Here is a 16073-nt window from a genome sequence, read left to right on the forward strand (position 1 = left end):
TGTTAACCATTGTCATAGGGCAACATTTGTAGTAACTGTTAAATGAGAAACTATTTTGTTCTGTAAGCCTTCATCTTAAGTGAGAATAACAGCACAATTGAAAGAGTGTAGTCAGTGGCACTGAAGTGTGCATTAGAAATTTTTGAAATGGTGTATCTTTGGCTATGTGTATTTTCACCAAAAAAAAAGGTTGAGAAGTTAGAGGGTTGACATGTTGTGGGGTTGCGAGCCAATGTCATAAAACAATTTGTGTACTACTGTTTCATGAGAAACTATTTGTTCTGTAAGCCTTCACCTGAAGTACAATAAAAAAAATTAAAAATTAAAAAGAAGACAAAGGATGAAGAAGCAGATTCTACAACAAATAAATGTTTGAAAGCAGTGTCAAATTAGTAAATCTTTTCTATTATAAATAACTTTATTCATAAACTTTATGCCTTTTTTTGGGGGGGTCAATAAATTTTAACTAAAAATAAAGGCAAATGGTAGTGAGAGAAATAATTATTTATGAATACCAAAAAAAATAAAAAGTAATTGTACCATTAATATACAAAGATGACTTACTGGTTAATAAAACGTCATCCTGTTTAAAAGCTGGCTCTAGGTAGGGATACTAAAGTGGCTTTCTTGCAAAACCTTAGGTGAGCTGATCAGTAAACAAATATCCAAGACCTTTGCAGACCTTTGTATCCACTACAGATGGCGTATAGATTACTTTCAGTGTAAACGTTTTCCCCATGTTTGTTTTTTTTTAATTGAATTTTTTGCAAATAATTTTCTAAAAAATGCATTCATAGAAATTACCATAATTTTTCCTTTATTATCAAGTCCAGAAACTATGTCCATTATAATAAATTCTTTTAAAAATATTACTAATACTTTTAATAATAATAATTTTAATAAGCAATTTTAATCAATTGATTTATAAAAATATGTTTGATGAATTACTTATGTATATAGCAATACTAACAAAATGGCTATATAAAAAAAGAGTGCACAACATAATTCAAGCGTAATTTGGGAATAAAAACCAAGGTAAAGGGTATTTGGGGATATCATTTACTAAATAAAGCATCTTTAACCCAATTAAAAAAAAAAAAGCAGTCTTTCAAATTGGCTTCTAGATTATTGGAGCAAGCAGATTAATGAGTCTTGAAGTAGCACAATTTTTGGCAATTAGATTACAGAGAAATCAGTAAGTCATGCTATAAAAGCAATAGATTCATTTATTATCTTTTTTAACATCTAGAATATCAGATTTTTAAAACTTGTATTCACAAACAGAAAATTTCTTTGAAATGTGAAACTTGATTTTTATAGTTTGTGATGTGACTGTGTGTGTGAGTTTTTTTTAGATTGTCCATGAGCTTTGCTGGTTTCCTTTTTATTGTGTTAACCCATAAATAGATGGGATGGACAAAACTATGGCATCTTAAAACAGTTTTAAATGATCCAATAGCATTTCAAAGGAGATGACTATGCCTTATGTCTCTACTGTATACAATGTTTTCTTGGACTATTTTAAAAAGAATTTTGCTTGTTTCCAAAAATAATTGGCAATTTGTTAATGATGAATTTGTTTGCAATATTGGAGAATGCTTAATTGTGGTAGAATATCAGAAAATAAATAATAAGCCATTTTATTTCTAACTAATTATCCTTCTTGGCCCCCAAACTGGCGAATGAGTCAAAAAAAAGATAGGCATTTATTTTAAGTTTATTTTTTTCAGTGGCATTATCTACTACAATTCTAATTTAGTCATAAGTCATACATAGCACACATCTTTCTAATAATAGCTGTTGTGTCTCAGTGAACTTGATGGATTTATCTCTTCTACTCCAAGAAAAATGTACAAGATAACAAAATATGTTTTGTTCCCTTAATCTATTCTTTAATCATCATTTTTTGTTTCTTGTTTGTTTCCTCTGTTTTGTTTTGTCCTGTGTTTTTGAAAGACAAAGCTGTTCTTTAGAGAGGCTTGAAATGAACATTTGTTTTCCAGTGTTAATTTGGGGGAGTATGACTTCCCAGTTGATTGTCTCAGACCATTGTATGAGCTGATTGGTATTCTTGATTATTGTCTAAAAATCACGTGTGTGAGAACCTATGGGTTTTAATTCAAATATGTTTCCCCTCATGTGGGACTAAAACATCAACAACAACAGTGAACAACAATAACAAAGAGATTGCACAATGCAATAATAGCAAGAGACCTATTCTAGCACACACCCACGCTTCCCGAATTAGATAATCTCTAATCACACTGAATACCAATCTTCTCCTCTTAAAAAATGATACAACTTCTGCTCTACAATTTCTTATGTATAAAACTTCTGTAAAGATAATATAAAATCAAATGAGAAAATGAGTAGGACTTTGTTAAAATAATTTTGTTCCTATTAAGAGTAACACTTAAGACTAATGTCACACATTATAAATTGTTAGCTTGGCATCCATTCCCTTATAACGGGATTATGAATGATCTCTAAGGTGTTTATGAACCCTTGATATTACATAGAAACAACAATGTCAATATGTATTTCAGATGAGAGTAGGGGCAGGTTAATGTCTTTCATCAGATGCTAAAAGCAATTATTTAAAAAATAAAAGTTAAGAACTGGGTTACAGATAAAGTAAGTCAAAATGCACACACATTAAATATAATAAGAGTAAAATGATATATAACTAGTACCCATATCAATAGTCAAATATCTCGCTAATAAGTGCCATCATGGAGTTGAATCTAGTGGAGAGTCAGAGAAGGAACCAGCTATACATTACAATTTTGTACGCAGTAAGTGTGGCATGAAGAAAGATGATATAATAAGTGAAGCTTAAGCAACTGATGACTTATTTTTTAAAAAGTAAATTTACTTCACACCAAAATAAAATAACCAAGAGATTAGTTAAAAAAAAAAAATACCTTAAAACGCTTAGATAGAAAAGAATGTAGATAAACGCATATTTGATAATGGTGCAGAAAATAATTTTATGCATTAAATGGAAGAGAGAGCATCTATAAATTCAGTCATGTAAGAATTATTTAAGGAAGATCAACATTTGCCCATCATATCTCACGTAGGGACTCTTAATGGTCTCCAAAAGAGTGTTTTCAAGCCAATATTTAATAGTTTATGGATTCCATTGGTTTTCGAAAAGCAATTTTTATGTTAATTATTTGTCTCCAATCTCTGTATTGTATTCAAAGAACTTTGACACTAGGGAGGAAAAAAAAATACTAACAAGAGAGTCATTCTTTCTCTTCAAAGATTCTGAAAGGAAGTAAAAGATTTTTTGTCTCATTTTCCACAGGACCAAATAGCTGGATGAAATGATGGGTTAAAAGCTGTCCTAGATCTATTTTATTTGGATAGATAATTCATTCATTATAAAAAAAAAAAATCCAAATCACAGAATAGTTGCACCCCATTCTGGAGAAAACCAGACAATTCCTCAATGCCCTCCCCGCTACCTCCGCAAAAAAAAAAAAAAAACCAATCCCATTGCCGTCGAGGCAATTCAGACTTATAGCGACCCTACAGGACAGGGTAGAACTGCCCCATAAGTTTCCGAGGAGCAGCTGGTGGATTCAAACTGCCGACCTTTTGGTAGCAGCCGTAGCTCTTACTCACTACACCACCAGGGTTCCCAGTGACCCACGTGGATAAAAAAGAATTTTTAGTTTCTTTCGTAATGTGTAAATGGTTGGGCTAAGGAGGGTGGGGGGAGAGCTTTCAGTGGTTTGCTATATATGAATACAATAAATGAGCTGACAAAGTAATTTGCCTTTTCTTTTGGTGGAAACAGTATCATTTTTCAAATCAAAGATTCTCATTATCTTGACTGATAGTAAACACATTTTCCGGAAGTAAAGTGTAATATCAGTGATTTTTTGATTCTGCCATGTCGGTACCCTTGTCCAATATCTCCAATGTAATTTTTTTTTCTTGCCTAAGTTTCTGAGATCTCACATTGTGATCCCTGGTTTTCTTAACATCTTCCCCGCCCCGCCCCGCCCCGCATCCCCCATGTGTCTTCTGCTTTTCATTTTTTCACAAACTCACTCTTTCTAGTTTCTCATCCACCCCTATGTTTCAATTACAATTCATATCTAGACTAATTTATATCAAGACTACTAGATCTTTATTTCTAGTCAGCTCATTCTTCTATAATTTTAAGCTATATATTAAAGTAACTACAGAAAATTTTTACTCAATTGTCCTATGGTTATATCAAAATTTCTCCCAAAGCTGCCCTTTTATCAGTGTTCCTTACTGTAACTGAACAAGTTGTGCAAGAAAGATGGATCGATATCGTCTTTATTCCCTTCGTTTCTTTTACTCTCCATGTTCAATGTTCAGGAGTCCTGGTGGTGCAAATGTTAAGTGCTCGGCTACTAACTGAAGGGTAGACGATTTGAACCCACCCAGCAGCTCCTGCTGGAAAATAGACCTGGAGATCTGCTCCCATAAAGATTATAGTCTAGAAAATCCCATAAGGTAGTTCTACTCTGTCACATGAGTCGCTGTGAGTCGGAATTGACTTCATGGCACCTAACAACAGCAATGTCTAGTCAATCTTTAAGTCTTGTTGATTCCATCTCCTAAATATCTCTTTAATGTGATGATCTCTCTCTATCCTCACTTTGGCTACCCTACAAGAGACCTAACATCTCTTCTGGAGTGGACCTCAGACAGTTCTACTGGGGGACTTTCCCATAAAACCAAACTGCTTCATCCAATCTCACAGAAAGCATGCAGAGATATGCCACAGTTATGTTTCATCGCTCTGTTAGGTAATCCTGTAGATATGTAGACCATTTTCAGGTCAGATTTTAGTACTGGGGCAACGGCCAGAAGAATATATAGTGTGTCCCCTTGGAAATGGTGTACTGGGGGCATTACTTATTAAGTATATTTCAATTAATTGATCACTTATATCAATTAATACTCAACATCTGTATATTGATTTATAATTTATAATACATTTATAGTTTATAATTTTATTTAACAATTTATTCCTCATCTAATCCTGATGGTAGATTGCACTGCTACTTGCTTTGTAGTCATGGAAAATGAAACTAAAATATGTTAAGTGATTGCTCCAAATCATAGTGTACGATAGTAGTTTCTTTGACCAACTGTCAAAAAATGTATGTTTTATAATGGCCACACCTATTATTCTTGGATAAGTGAGCATTGGACTAATTTTTTCATCAGGACATTTAATCTGGGCATGACATTTTACTAAACTGGGCTCACTTGTGCTTCCTTTGCTAGAGGAAAGCAAAACTGCAACTAATTGACAGAGGGAAAATGATTACCTTTCTTCCTATAATTATCTTTAAAGTCAAGTACTATTTGTAGTTCCATAAAATGATTATGCTGAAACTTATGAAACTGTCACTATTTGACCATTTTTGAGCTACACAACATTAATTTCATTTACTTTAACCTAATATATTATCCTTCAAGATTTTCACATGCTATTCTTTTGTCTGGATCACCTGCTAAAAAACTTGTTGCCATCAAGTCGATTCTGACTAATAGTGACCCTATAGGACAAAGGAGAACTGCCCCATCGGGTTTTCTAGGCTGTAATCTTTATGGAAGCAGATTCCCACATCTTTCTCCCACAGAGTGGCAAGTAGGTTTGAACCGCCAACCTTCTGGGTAGCAGTTAAACACTTAACCACTGTGCGACCAGGGCTCCTTGTCTGGATCATACTTTTTCAAGTAATTTATATTTTTATTTAATTGTTAATATGTTGATGGTTGGAAACCCTGGTGCCATAGTCATTAAGAGCCATGGCTGCTAACCAAAAGGTCGGCAGTTCAAATCCATCAGGTGCTCCTTGGAAACCGTATGGGGCAGTTCTACTCTGTCCTATAGGGTTGCTATGAGTCGGAATCAATTCGATGGCAGTGGGTTTGGTTTGGGTTATGTTGTTGGTTGTTGTTTTGTGCTGTCTGGTAGATTCTGACTCAAAGCAACCCTGTGTTAGTATATAAGTATATAAATATTAGTACAAGCATCAATTGCAGTACTCCTACAATGGCAAAATGTCTCTCCTACATCAAAACTGAACTATTCACTCCCAACCCCCAACCCCCAACCCCAGTTATTTTTGGTCTATATCTATTTTATAACAATTGTAGAACTTATTATAATGGTCTTTCTCTGTATTTTATGGGGCATTTTGTTTGTTTGTTTTCTTTATGTATCTGACGTCTTTTATAGCAACTTTTTGTATTTACGTGCCAGAATCAATCTAGAAGCTAAATGTGTCCCAGGGGCCAGAAGTACTTCTCATATACTACTCAAATGTTTTCACAAAGGCTGTGACAAGAGCTTGTATTTAAATTATCATCCACCCAATTTACTTGCATAAGATACTTAACTTACTTGAGGCTTAATACAAGTATTTATAAAATAGGAACAATAATAGGATTTATTCCGTAGGATCAATGTGAAGATTAGTTAAGATAATACAGGGCTTGACCTATAGGTAAGCTTCCATTAAAAGGTGGTATTTCTAGACTCTCTATGTGGACACAACATATTTCCACTATAGATTTCAAAGCACTGCAACAGAAAGTAAAGAGAATAATAAAGATCTGGGCTCTCAAAATTTGTCACAATTATTGCTTATTTTTCAGCTCCTCGAGCCAAGGCTGTTTTTTGTATGTATTGTGTTTTTAATTTGGCTTTGTTTCTCCTATAAATGTAAAAGCAAGTAATAGGTTCCAGGTAAACAGATACAAGTAAATAGCTTAGAAATCTAGGGTGTATCTTTGTCTCTTTCCCTTCCTCCCTGTTTAATCAATGCAACAAATAGGGATTTGTCTTAAAATTTTATTTGAAAATTAAAACAAACAAAAAACTTCCCAATGTAACATGAAAAAGAAAAATGAACATTGCCTGGTCAAGATTTGCGGGACTATTAATGCTGACTCTGCTTAGAACTTTGCCATTTCATGAAAAGTGTTCATGTTCAAAGTTAGTTCAATAGTATAATTGATACGTGAGTTGTGACTGATTTTTTTACACTAGTGGTTTTCTATTTTTGTCCAGCAGTTTAATCTAATAAAATATTTAATCTTATGGGAAGCCTGAATTACAAAACAAATCAAAATGGAGGTTTGATCATTGTAAGGGACAGATGTGCTGAAACCCTGCTCGTTTAGTTTACCTACCTATGTATAGGATAGTTTGACTAATTAAAAGTATTGTAAAATATATACAAAGTCAAAATCTCTAGTGTTTACAAGTTTTCATACATGAAAGGGAGGCATTTTATTTATAAAGATGCACATGTTTAATATAGAACCTCAGAATTTCCTTATCTAAAAATCAAGACTGCATATGCTAACAAGACAAACATTAAATTTCACATTTTGCTATCAATTTCCATTAACAAATATGCATACAACGAGATTACTCACAACATACAGAGCCACCTCCTACGAAAATCCCCAATAGAGAATCTTTTCATGAAGAAAACACCTAACAGACATGTACTGATTGTGAAGCAAGCTCTTAAACAAGCTAAGAAATTTAATGTAAAAGTGAACCCTAAAATATTAGTATCTCCATTTTTTAAATAAGTTTAGAAACCCAAAACTCAGAGAATAACTAAATTTTCTAAGGTCATACAACTAGTTAAGTGGCAAAGCCATGATTCACAATATCAGACTGCCAAGCCCTTGCCCACCACCCTGTATAAAATCTTATGAAAATAAAAGCATTATGATGCAATATTCGCATTTATTATTATAAGCACAGAATGAATGAAAATATTTTCCTTTTATTCGATTATGTAATTAATAGTATATTATAATTTAATTAGAATGTGTTATGAGGAAAAGACAAATCAAGGAAATCTGTACAAACTGCAGTAGTTTCACAAGGCTATTTATTCATGGGGAGAGAGAACTATTTTTTGAAGAATAACATAAATTTGGATCTGTCATTTCTTTGTCTGGCACCTTGTTAAGGTTTTCTTAATTCTTGAAAATTCAAAATGGTAACTTCTGTAATCAATTTAATTTACAGAATTAATCACAACTGCACTTAGTGATCTTGACTTCATCTCTCTTTTTTTTTTACTACAATGAATTACTTAAATAACATACTCATGTCTTGAAAGAAAATAATTAATTGAAAACTGATTTGTTCATATCTGAATTACTTGACCTTCTATGATCTGAGATATCAAGAGAAATTGTTTGATGTAGAATACGTTTCTCATACTCTTTATGAGTCAAAAGAAATCACGTACATCATCCCTAAGCTTTAATGCATTGTTTCCTTAAATCAATTAAAAAGCTCATTACTTTCACGAATTCTTTACTAAGCCAGTAACTCTACCACAGCTATGCTATTATATAAGTAGGAAATACATAACATCAGCAAATCATAATGACTGCCATTCAGATAAGGAAGGACTAAGGAAAGAAGGAAGGGAGAAATACAGAAAGTGAGGGAGGGAGGAAATCTTGAATAAAGACAGCAATGCTTTGAGAATTTCTAACAAGTTTAGCATATGGAATTCACCTGATCATCAGCAAGAATTTGTGTATCATGTGTTATCATAACACTCCTTTGAAAGGGGTAAGTGAATGTACTTTTAACCTGACAAAAACTAATCTGACAGTCATCTCTGCAAAGTCCCTAATGATTTTGGTAAAGCAGTTATAATAAAAGCAAAAAATAAAAAAAAATACAATGGCAGCAATTTTTTCCTGAATCGTGCGCGCACACACACACGTATATATTCATCTTCATTTTTTCTAGGTAATTCAGACCATCAGTGCAGTGGATAGAGATGAGTCTTTAGAAGAGCACCATTTTTACTTTAATCTATCTGTAGAAGACACAATGAACTCAAGTTTTACAATCATAGATAATCAAGGTAATACCATTTATGCATAATTATTTTTTAAACCTTCTTCTTGATTCACGTTTGATTTTAATAAAATTTATAACATTAGTTTTTATACTGTTCCTACAACATGACAATGTTGAGAAATAGAGCAAAGGAGTGACAATGAAAATGGAAAACAACACCCAAATTCAGGTAACGAAAAGCTGGTTCCTTGTCCCTCACTGCCTTTCTTCAAATGAAAAGCACCTTTTTTGTCATCCGGGACTATTGGCCCTTGTAAAAATCTCAATGGCCCTGTAAATTTACTTAAAGCTCCAACACCGTGGTTCCTCTCATGTTCTCATACAACTCAAAAATCATTCCACGACTGGGGAAGAGATCATATATACTTAACTTACAGTCATATTAGCTTGAATGATTCAAAGATATTTGGAGTCATTAATTAGGAGCTATACATTTATGAAATTGGTTTGAGGTTTTTTCTTTCCTTCATACATTGGAAATAATTTCATCAATATAAAGAGAAAAGTGTCCAGAAGGATTTTGTGTGGAGAGACAGAATTTCTTTACTCTCCAAGTGGAAATGCATTAAATTTATACAAAGTCACTCTGTTCATCTTTTTATAGCTTCAGTAGAAGATTTTTTGACCTCATGTGGATTTCTAGTTTAATTTCTCTTTATATCTCAAATATGTAAAAAACCATAGGAGTTATTACTCATGCATTTATAATCAAATACCATGCACTTGCCCTTCCTTACAATTGCACTGAAGCTTCAATCCATGGAGAATCTTTTGTGGGAGAGTAAACGTAGACAGGTTTCTCTCCCTTTTGTCCTTATCGAATTCCCCCATGAAGGGAATTGATACATACTTAGGATACATAGCACAAATGCCGATATACAAAATAAGTTCTACCTTAGATTTGTTTGCATTAATATAAAATAAGTTACTAAGGCAAAATAAATGCATTGAAACATAAAGAAAATAATTTGGTTTAATGTTTGTGGTTACAAGAAATTCAATTAAATATATTTTGAAAAAAATGTAAACTTTCTTATATCTCTTAAATATGTCTAGTAAACAAAATCACATGAGGTTCATAGTCTTCAAGAGGATAATGAAGAATTACTGTAAAAAAGGTGATTTTGAAAAAGTCATAAATAAGCATATATTTCAAAAGATTTCCATTTCTTTGCTTTTCATTGCAATAGTCTTCTAAAATTTATCTGATAGCTACAGTAAATATTTTTGTGGCATAGTAATCAAAAAAAGAGAAAAAAGTAAGGAAAAACATAGTTTTGAGACACAAGAAATTGCACTGAAAAGGGTTATTTAGAATATTTTGGATTGAAGTAAAAACAATTTCAATGTGCTTGAAGTATACATTGTTCTTTTTTTGTTTTTTTTAACGTTCTGTATAGATGAATGAATCAATATGACAAAGGTTGAAGAATTTTCTGCATTTTATGTAAAAAAATTGTTAATAATGCCAAAGTGAATGAAATAGGATTTTTCCTATTAATAACATTAACCCTTTTGTTTCATTAGTAAATACACCATTTGAGATAATTTGCTGATAGATCACTTTGAAAATCTAGTGTATTTGCAGTATTCGTGAAAACAATGGTTTCTAGCTATGAAAAAAGCACTGTGTATCCCGTGTAATTAATTCCAATGAAACTGATGCCGCCATCATACATTTAGTCTTGGTAGCACTTATAAAATATTGGTTTTTAATAAAAAACTATTTTCTTTTCTGTGTTCCACATATATTGTCCCTATCTGGAATGGATTTAAAAAATTCATCTAATTACAGAATTAGAGTTCAGGTAATGTCAAAAACAATAAAGATATTTTTTGGTGGATCATTACCTTTTTATTAGAAATCACCTCTTCCTTTTATTGGCTCTTACTTGATCATACTGCTATAGTATTACCCCAAGTACTATGATTGTATGAGTTTCTTTTATATTATTTAAAAAATTATGTACATGGATTTTTGTTTTAGACAACACAGCTATAATTTTGACTAATAGAACTGGTTTCAGCCTTCAAGAAGAGCCTGTCTTCTACATGTCCATTTTAATTGCTGACAATGGAATCCCACCACTTACGAGCACAAACACCCTTACTGTATATGTCTGTGACTGTGATGAGAATGGCAGTACACAGATCTGCAGTAACAAGAAACGTATGCTTTCCATGGGATTCAGGACAGAAGCCGTAATTGCTATTCTAATCTGCATTATGATAATATTTGGTAAGTAGTTCTCAGTGGAACATCTCTTCATTTATTTAAAATAACGTGATGCATATATGAAAAGACTTAATTCCAAAAGAGCAGTATTGTCTGTGTGTGTGTTTAACTGCTCTTCTGAATGTGTTACAATTATTAAACCAGACTAAGTAAAAAATAGAACTGATAAATTCACATTTCAAGCTGAAATTCACTTATCCCTGAACTGTAGGAGCATGTGATTATGTATGTGTACATCTGTTTATGCATGTTTTTGACACATTTTCACTGCAACAAATGTAAGATATACATTAAAAAAAAAAACAATAATGGTGAGCTTCTGTTGAGTGCTTATTACATTCCAGGAGACTGTTGAAAGTGCTTTATATTCGTTATGCAATTTAATTCTAACAAAAAATTTCTAAAGTAACAACTATCACCACCTGCACTGTATAGATGAGGAAACTCAAAGTTGAAGAGTTATGTGCCTGCCTAACAGTCATGCAACCTAGTAAATGATGTACTGAGATTCCGTAACTGTAACACATCCCTGTGAACCACCACAGTGTAGCTGACTAGAAACATTACAAAAGAGAGTCAAGGTGAGCATTGAGGAAGGTAAAAGACAGAGTCCTAATTAATCAGAGTGCTACCAAAAATAAATCTTAGTAAAAGAGTTCCATTTTGTTTGTTTGTTTCCAGAACCAGATAAGTTAGTTTACTCATTTTACAGTTGAACCCCAAAATGTCTTAGTCAAGCTTTCAAGACTGTAAATGATTCATCTAACATAACCCTTTCCTCTTCTTTAACACACCAGTATATGTCATCTAAGCTCTGCTCTTGCTTGTCTGATAACTTTTCATCACGTCAACACGACATCATGAGTCTTGTGAGCCATTATGTCAGCTGCTCATTCTGGAATCTCACCCTCACCACTCCAACTAAGTTTGACTATGTTTCAGGACTTAGTTTGCCTTCATTCTCCTCATCTTTCTTAAAGCTTCAAAAACCATGCATTCCTGTTTTACCACTGAACATTACCATGCGTTTCGTCCCAGCTCCAGTTTTTCAAATTGTTTTCGATGATCTGTTATAATAAACCAGAATTTAGAACTTCATAGCTAGATATCAGAAACAAGAAGCATAAACACAGTGTGTGGTTGAGGGACCGAACCATTTACAGGTATAGTCCTAAACCAAGTCCAGAACCCTACAAATCAACAAGAGGCTGCCTCACAGGCAGGCAAAGGCATGAGTATTATTTACAGGGTGGGAAGTGTGGGAAGTATGGGTCAACTAATAGCAACATCCTTTGAAACTTCATGATTCCTCTGTCAAAATTATGAATTGGAAAGCTATTCATTATACTATTTTCTATATCAAGCACATATCTCAAATGAGTTTAAAGTCCAGTACCTGAATAGAGATATGGTGACTTTATTTATTCCAAGAGAACTATTTCAAATTGTTTAAATGTAAGTTGTATATAAAAGACTGCATGATGTATTTATTTTATGATAATATTAATACTTCATTTTGTTTTAAGCCCCACATATGAAATTCTGAACAGCTACATAAGCAGCAAGGCAGAGTGAGAGTTGGCTATCTTTGAAACACACAGGGTACTCTTTAAAACAAAGAGTATTCTGACATTTTTTTATTTCTACATAATACCGAAAATTATCTTATGTAATAAATATTGACTCTGAACAAATTAGTCTTATGATTCAAAAACCTGGTAGTTTGGAATTTCTGAAATTAATAATATATCACAGAGCTCAGGATCTGATCCAACTTTCTGGTTGAGTCCCATCCATCTACTTACTAGCTGAGTGATCCTGGCCATCCTATTAAAGGTCTTTGTGCCCCATTTCTCTCAACTTTAATAGATGACAGTAATAATATATGTATATCATAAAGAACCCTGGTGGCCCAATGGTTAAGCAATCGGCTGCTAACCTAATATGTCTGCTTTCAAACCCACCCAGTGGCTCCCCCTGGGGAAAAGACCTGGTGATTTGCTCCTTAAAAATTACAGTCTAGAAACACTAGGAGGCAGTTCTACTCTGTCACATGGGGTCACCATGAGTCGGAATCATTCCACTCACAGCAGCAGCAATGACAACATCATCAAAGGATTCAGTAAATGAATAAATGTAAAGCTTTCAGAACAATGCCTGGCACATACTTTGTAGCCAGTAAATATTAAATTAAATATTCTGGTATGTTTTCATTGTCAGGGTTTATTTTCTTGATCCTTGGTCTAACACAAAGACGAAAACAGACTCTATTTCCTGAGAAAGGTGAGGATTTCAGAGAGAATATATTCAGGTATGATGACGAAGGCGGAGGAGAATCGGATACAGAGGCATATGACATTGCAGAGCTGAGGAGCGGCACCTTCATGCGGGAACGCAAGACTCGGAAACACACCACCTCGGAGATCCACAGTCTGTACAGGCAGTCTCTGCAGGTGGGCCCAGACAGCGCCATATTCAGGAAGTTCATTCTAGAAAAGCTCGAAGAAGCTAACACTGATCCGTGTGCTCCTCCTTTTGACTCCCTCCAGACCTACGCTTTTGAGGGAACAGGGTCATTAGCTGCATCATTAAGCTCCTTGGGATCCGAAATTTCTGATCAGGATGAAAACTATGATTACCTTAATGACTTGGGACCTCGCTTTCAAAGATTAGCTTGCATGTTTGGTTCTGCAATGCAGTCAAATAATTAAGGTTTTTCTTTTTATTATTATTAAAATGTAAAAGATCCTAAAGTGTGCATGGGTAAATTGGTAGTCTCTTGGTAAAGAGGTAAACTACATGTGGTGATAACGCCCTTGGTTGTGTACTGATAATCGGCTCTATTTTGGTATATATGGTTTGTTGATTTCCTTGGCGTGCGTAGCCGGTGGAACGCTGGTGGAGCGGTGGTTAAAGCGACCAACTGCTAACTGAAAGGTTAGCAGTTTGAAACCACCAGCGACTCCATAGGAGAAAGAGGTGGCAGTCTGCTTCCTAGAGATTTACAGCCTTACAAACCCTATGGGGTCACTATGAGTCGAAACCAACTCAACGGCAGTGGGTTTGGTTTTGGGGTATTTTTTGTTTCTTTGTTTTGTCTTTTCAAGCTACCCAGGTGACGACAGTGATTGCAGAGTTTGGGAGAGATGTTCATCAGCTCTCGGGTGCCAGTACCAGCTGGCTTTAGCATGTCACTGAAGCACTCCACCAGCTTTCTTTCAATAAAATCCAGTCCAAATTCTCAAAATTTGCATTGCAAATCCAGGAAAAGCACTGGATAGGCCATCTGAATATTATTTCATTTTTCTATTTTTTTTTAAATTTACAAAGTAGAAGTGTTTATGTATATTAAGTTACTGATACTGAGTAAAGATAATCTTAAACACCTAGGAGATTATGGGTGATTGCATAATATCTTTTAAAAGCTATTTTCTTTATATGAATAAATTGACTCCTGACAGAGATTCTGTATTGCATTCCAGTTTGATATTTTAAAACCAATATCAAATTTGGACAGATACATGGTATATATTAATCAAAATTACGCTGCATACATTTGTATTGTTTTTGATATTACGGTTTTGTATAAAAAGGGAACGTGAAAGTGTTTGTTTAAGAAGTTGTCATAGATTATTTTCATATGCAACCACACATACTTTTATATCAAAACACAGTGGCAGAACACACGTCAACATTTGTTCATCATTAAATTTAAACTTTATAAAACTTGTGGAAAGTGGGTAAAATCTCCAAGTAAATTTTATTGTAACTAAAAATGATACAGAAACCTGAAATGAGTAGCAGATTAAAGCTTGAATTAATATTCATCTTAAATATGATGATCAATTGCACTGCCTTTTATCATGCATGAAATAAAACATGATACAATTCTCAGCATTTCCTTTTTCATCAAGAGCTTAGAGTATGACTGATCCTTCAGTGTCATTTTTTTTATTATCCAATATAAAATTAGGTGCAATAGTAAGTTTTATTGCAACATTATGAAGGAAGTAAATGCTAAGCTGCTGGACATAAAGCTTTATGGTAACATTAGGTAATAAAATAATAAAACACTTCAATTTTAATCCACCTTCTAAAGAAAGATCTTTCTTCTACCCAAGGTGGGATTAAAAATTCATAGTTTGATCAAAAACAAATTAGTGCATACAATATTCTTAAAATTAGTTTATATGATCATTTCTGTTTAATAGTATGTGAAGCTGAGCTGAATCAAATTGGCCGTGTATGTTTAAATCAAATATTTCAAATAATTTTGAGCTATGGATACAGTAGTTGGATGAGTACAATTTTTTTTTTTCTTTTCTCTATTCTTGGAGCCCTGGTGGCATAGTGGTTAAGAGATATGGCTGTTAACCAAAAGGTTAGCAGTTTGAATCCACCAGCTGCTTCTTGGAAACCCTATAGGGCAGTACTTTGAAATTTAAATATCCATATGTATAGTTTTTCAACAACCTGAATCAGGCACCATTGCATTGGTGACATAGATATCACAACATTAAAAAAGCCAGAGCAATTCTGATTTGAAACATAATGATTTGGGAAAATAATAAAAAGTAAATGAGAGAACAGAAACTTCAGTAAATCCCTAGGCATTCATATCATTATTTACTTAGGAAAGAGTCAAAAAAAAAAACAAAAAAAAACAAAAAAAGTCTTCAAAAAGAGCAAAAACTTGCAAGTAAAATAGAAATATTCAAGCTAAGAAAAAAATTTATATTTTATCATATTAATATACAACATTGAATGCAAATAGTTATAGAGATTTTCATGAATTTTTCCATGTTAAAAATACTGCTACATGCTTTTGAATGAAGAACTGGAAAGTATGATAAACAACGGATTAAACAATCCATGGAAAATAGATTGGAAAAAAGAAATAGGGTCTTCTGGACATCGAACTAGATT

The 16073-nt window shown here is 33.4% G+C and overlaps 1 protein-coding gene across 1 annotated transcript in view; it reads left to right on the forward strand.

Annotated features, from left to right (window-relative positions):
- The window catches only part of CDH19 (cadherin 19), a 76642-nt gene extending 62602 nt beyond the window's left edge, over window positions 1–14040 (forward strand). Inside the window, exons 9-11 of the mRNA XM_004389454.3 lie at window positions 8798–8915; window positions 10899–11150; window positions 13368–14040. Coding sequence (XP_004389511.1) covers window positions 8798–8915; window positions 10899–11150; window positions 13368–13858 — 861 coding nt within the window. The 3' untranslated portion in view covers window positions 13859–14040. The remainder of the gene's footprint in view (window positions 1–8797; window positions 8916–10898; window positions 11151–13367) is intronic.
- The last annotated feature ends 2033 nt before the right edge of the window (window positions 14041–16073 follow it).

Source organism: Trichechus manatus, unplaced genomic scaffold, assembly GCF_000243295.1.
Source record: "Trichechus manatus latirostris isolate Lorelei unplaced genomic scaffold, TriManLat1.0 scaffold00246, whole genome shotgun sequence".
Classification (NCBI taxonomy): Eukaryota; Metazoa; Chordata; class Mammalia; order Sirenia; family Trichechidae; genus Trichechus; species Trichechus manatus.